This window comes from Setaria italica, chromosome IV (assembly GCF_000263155.2).
Source record: "Setaria italica strain Yugu1 chromosome IV, Setaria_italica_v2.0, whole genome shotgun sequence".
In the NCBI taxonomy this organism is placed as follows: Eukaryota; Viridiplantae; Streptophyta; class Magnoliopsida; order Poales; family Poaceae; genus Setaria; species Setaria italica.
In genome coordinates this window covers 15,382,095-15,386,421 of record NC_028453.1, presented here as the reverse complement: position 1 = coordinate 15,386,421, position 4,327 = coordinate 15,382,095, and the positions used below count along the sequence as shown (strand labels likewise).

The 4,327-nt window shown below is 44.2% G+C and overlaps 1 protein-coding gene across 1 annotated transcript; it reads right to left on the bottom strand.

Annotated features, from left to right (window-relative positions):
• Positions 1-2,694: 2,694 nt before the first annotated feature.
• On the bottom strand, positions 2,695-3,655 carry LOC101776608 (keratin-associated protein 21-1-like). The gene is made up of 2 exons (XM_004965269.1): positions 3,553-3,655; positions 2,695-3,364 (listed from the first exon to the last, which is right to left on the bottom strand). Exons 1-2 carry the CDS (start codon positions 3,650-3,652, stop codon positions 2,907-2,909), a joined length of 558 nt encoding a protein of 185 aa, XP_004965326.1. The 5' UTR covers positions 3,653-3,655; the 3' UTR covers positions 2,695-2,906.
• Positions 3,656-4,327: the final 672 nt, after the last annotated feature.

Sequence of the window (4,327 nt, the reverse complement as noted above, 5' to 3'; positions counted from 1 at the left end):
GTTTTATCTCTCTAAAAAATCTAACAAATATTACTTGCTACTCGAGGAAGATGAGCCCCATCGCACTTGTAAGAACAAGAATTACATCCCTAGGCTCATGTTTTTGTGCGTTTGTGCTCGGCCAAGGTTTAGGGATGGAGAGTGTATTTTTGATGAGAAAATTGGTTGCTTTCCATTGATCACTTATGGAAATGATGTAAGTAGAAGTCAGAATCGTCTTCAAGGAGCCCAAGTTATCATGCTCATAACTTCAATCACAAGAGATGTGATTAGAGATTTGATGGTAAACAAAGTATTGCCTGCCATCCGAGCCAAATGACCAAGAGAAGATGTGAACAAACCAATTTTCATACAATAAGATAATGCACCTTCCCATTTACCTGTGAATGATCCGGTTTTTTGTGAGGCTACTAAGCAACAAGGATTTGACATTCGTGTAATTTGTCAACCACCCAATTCTTCAGATTTCAACATTCTAGACTTGGGATTTTTTCGAGCTATTCAATCTACTCAATACAAGAAGAATGCAAAAACAGTAGAAGATCTAGTTCCAGCAGTGCAACAGGTAAATGGATCAATTGTTTACTTGTTTCATTATTTTTTGAACAACTAATTACCCATTGATTGATTTCTTCAACACATGTTTTGTAGGCATTCATAGAGTATTGTCCACACAAAGCAAACAAAATTTTTCTAACACTTCAGAGTGTTTTGAAGGAAGACATGGCGGTTAAAGGATGCAACAAGTTCAAGATTCCTCACATGCAAAAAGAAAAACTAGAGAAAGAAGATTGGGTGCCATTGCAAATCCCTTGTGAGGTGTCGTTGCTAGCTGATGACATTGCTAGTCTTCTTGCATAAAAACAGTTAGACGTGTAAGCTTAGGTAGCAATTTAGGAGAGGCATGTTAGCTGTTTCCTTGCATCTTGCTTCATCATCTTCTATAGCTTGTCCAGCTTCTTCAAAACGTGCTCAGGCACAAGTATAGTATCGCCATCCATTTGAAGCTTTTTGACATTAGGAATATAGATCTCGCAATCAAATTTGTCTATGTCATCCATTATCCTTGCTGCGAGGTCGTAGTCACTATGAACAAGACCACAATGGAAACACCTACTAACGAGGCGGCGGGCTAGGCGACAGCCCACAACGTCATCACAGTCGTGGGTCGTGCCGCAGCGAACGCAAGTAGACGGCTGGGACTCCGGCGGAAAGGAGTCTGGCACAAATGAGACGGCGGCCTGGGACTCCGGCGGCAAGCAGTTTGGCACAAACGAGATGGCGGCAAATGAGTCTGGTACAAACAAGTCTGACGGCAAGGAGTCCGGCGCCACCTCCTCCAACGAGACGGAGTCTGGCACCTCCTCCATGGCGCGAGCGAGCTTCATGGTGCCGGACTCTGGCGCAGGCAAGCTAGCGAGGAAGGGGAAGGCCAGCGCACAGGAAACAAAACGTCGCAAGTAATGAAAGGAGGCTAAGAAAACAAAGCGCTAGGGGCAAACACATCCAAAAGTTGGTTCACGGAGCCAAAACGACTTCATTTGCGCAAATCATCTAAACGCCTAAAACGACTTCCCTTTTCCTATACGGAGGGAGTACGCAGCAAGCTCATTTATTTAAAGTGCAAACGTATTCGCAACCGTTCATGTTTCATCTGTGAATTCATCGTTCGCCACATTTGAATTTGCAATTTATTCAAAACCAGACATATTTTGTCCGTAGTTATGGCCACCATATGACCTTACCCAGACTGCCATACAGGACATATAGAAAGCCATCTCCTCGGTAAGATAATAAAAAACAGTTGGGCGCGTGGGCTTTATAGTAATTCAGCTAAAGAAACATTTGGTTCACTTCAGCAGACTCGTAGATTATCTTTTCCACTGCCATCTAGTAGGATGTTGATGAAAGGAAGGTATGACACAAAGAACTTGTATCCTCATGAAACAACCATTTTGGTAAGCTAAAATTCGGCACTACATCATTGCACATCACACACCATTGTGTTGTATCTCGTCGAAGGTGTTTTCTTTCTTCAACTGGCCCAAAAATTAAAGGGGCATACTGTTAGTCTGTTACTATTAGACAACAAACACAACCAATTAATTTATGGAATTTCGGTTATGTAAGGCTTCCACTTCCACATATGTTGATACTAACATTGGAGGGCAGGGGGAAATATAAAGGTTCTGAAATAAGCTAAATATATACTATAAATTACAAAAGAAAGGTAGCACATAATCGTGGATTAGAATGGCTTGGATTTGCAGGTCACCACGAATGTCCACAACCAGTCAACCACCCATGCATATTTGTTTATGCATCGCCTTGCCACTGTTTTTCACCGTCAAAATCAAAGCTATATATCAGCTATCAAGTTGGGTGCTTGCATCTTACAAATACTAAGCTCGAAATTACATTCTAAAGTAAAAATGTCGACTCTTGCAAAAAGACCAGCATGGTCATTCGATAACAAGTCATGGCATATTCAACGAGCTACAACTCTTCCATCATTATAGTTCGATTCATCGTTGCCAATTAAACATGGCAACCTCATCGCAAAATCTTATAGCAACTGCACTGAAGACTCGCTTGTACTAGAAGCACGATCTATCTGTGACAAAAACAAACTTGTCTGGTTATTCCACAAATAACGAGACACAAGGTTAAAAAACCAGCAAATACATACGACAACACACAAAGGCCAGCTTTTATTATGGTTCTTCAGTCATGGAAACAGTCGATGTTTAATACCACACGAATCGGACATGATCCCATATATAAATTGGTCACAAACATCACCCTGCATGATCGATTTATTTGACATAAAAGCTAGCATACATTCTTATGCTTCAAATTCTTAGTAGGATCCACCATTGTTCCTACGCACTGCTGCCATGTCTGCCTCATGGAGAAGTGCCACTACTACCATATCCACCTCCATAGCCGCCACCTCCACCGTATCCGCTGCCACTACGGTATCCTCCACCGTTGCCACCACCGTAGCCGCCTCCGTACCCAGGACCAGCATTACCACTTCCGCATGGAGGGCAACTGTTTCCACCTCCATAACTGGGTCCGTAGCCACCGCCATATCCAGGCCCATAGCCACCACCGCCATGGACATGGTGCTTGTATCCTCCACCGTATCCAGGCCCATCATATCCTCCACCGTATCCAGGCCCATATCCACCACCGTAGCTAGGTGGATCATTTCCTCCGCCGTACCCACCATTGTTTCCGTATCCTCCACCGTACCCACCTTCATTTCCATACCCGCCACCATGCTTGTGGCCACCTAGTAGCCACTTCACGTCCTTGAATCCAGGCCCTCCAGCAGGCTTCACAGTCCTCCCTACAGGCTCTGCGTGCATGTTAATAGCTAGAAATTAGTGATGGTTGTTTTCAACAGGATATCACAAATGCAGAATAATGTTAGTGTAAAGCAGCTCGTCCAATTCAAAATAGTAACAGATGCAGTTTCCTTAAAACTTTCTATGTAATCCATGCACAGAGAGAGACACTGGGAAGGATAGAGAGGCGAGAGCAAACCGTTGGCTTCAGTGAGCTCCCTAGCGTACGTCGCATCCTGGAAGACGAGAAGGAGAGAAGCCAAGACAACACATAGAAGAACTGCCGACTTGACCGCCATTTCTGCACCTCTAGGTGAACTGGCCTGGCACTGCTCCGGCGGGGTTTTTATAGAGCCGGCAACGCGTCCATGCACGCTACACGCGTCCAGGCCTATCGCCGAGCTACTGGACGGGCCGGGATTGAGCCGAAGTAATTCAGCCTCCAATAAGTTCCATGATACGGTTGGCAGTTAGCCGATCGAACTGCATCGACTTGATTACTTCCCAAATGTAGCCGGGCATTGAGATTCTAGTATGAGTGGAGCTACATGTGTGGTTGATGGTGCCCAGCAAGTTCATTATTCGCCGGCCGTTGCTTCCCAGTGCATTGCTGGAGTTGCGAAAAGCTAACATAGCTAGCTAGATGCCATAGATGTACTCATTCCCATTCTAGTAGATGTAGATGTAGAATTAGGTTGCCTATATATGTTAAATTGGGCAACAGCTCTAGAGAGCTGCTAATCGGAGCTGCTATATATATTAATTCTACTTGTCCCACACCACTGGTAACTGAGTACAGATGGGCAATTGACATCATAGAAGACACTGCAGGAACCGAAGGAGCAAGTTGTGCAGGATCAATTTCACTAGAGTTGATTTTGGTTGCCTCGATGTGAATTGGCCGGTGAAACCAGTCAAATTTGCTTCTACTGTAGTATGTACTACTCCCCCCATCCAAAGTACTATTTTCTTTT

What these genes read in the sequence shown, in the direction of transcription:
- LOC101776608 (XM_004965269.1), bottom strand. Translation starts at nt 3,652, where the DNA reads ATGGCGGTCAAGTCGGCAGTTCTTCTATGTGTTGTCTTGGCTTCTCTC. An exon ending in GGAGCTCACTGAAGCCAACG is followed by an intron (nt 3,365 to 3,552) that starts GTTTGCTCTCGC and finishes ACATGCACGCAG; the next exon opens with AGCCTGTAGGGAGGACTGTG.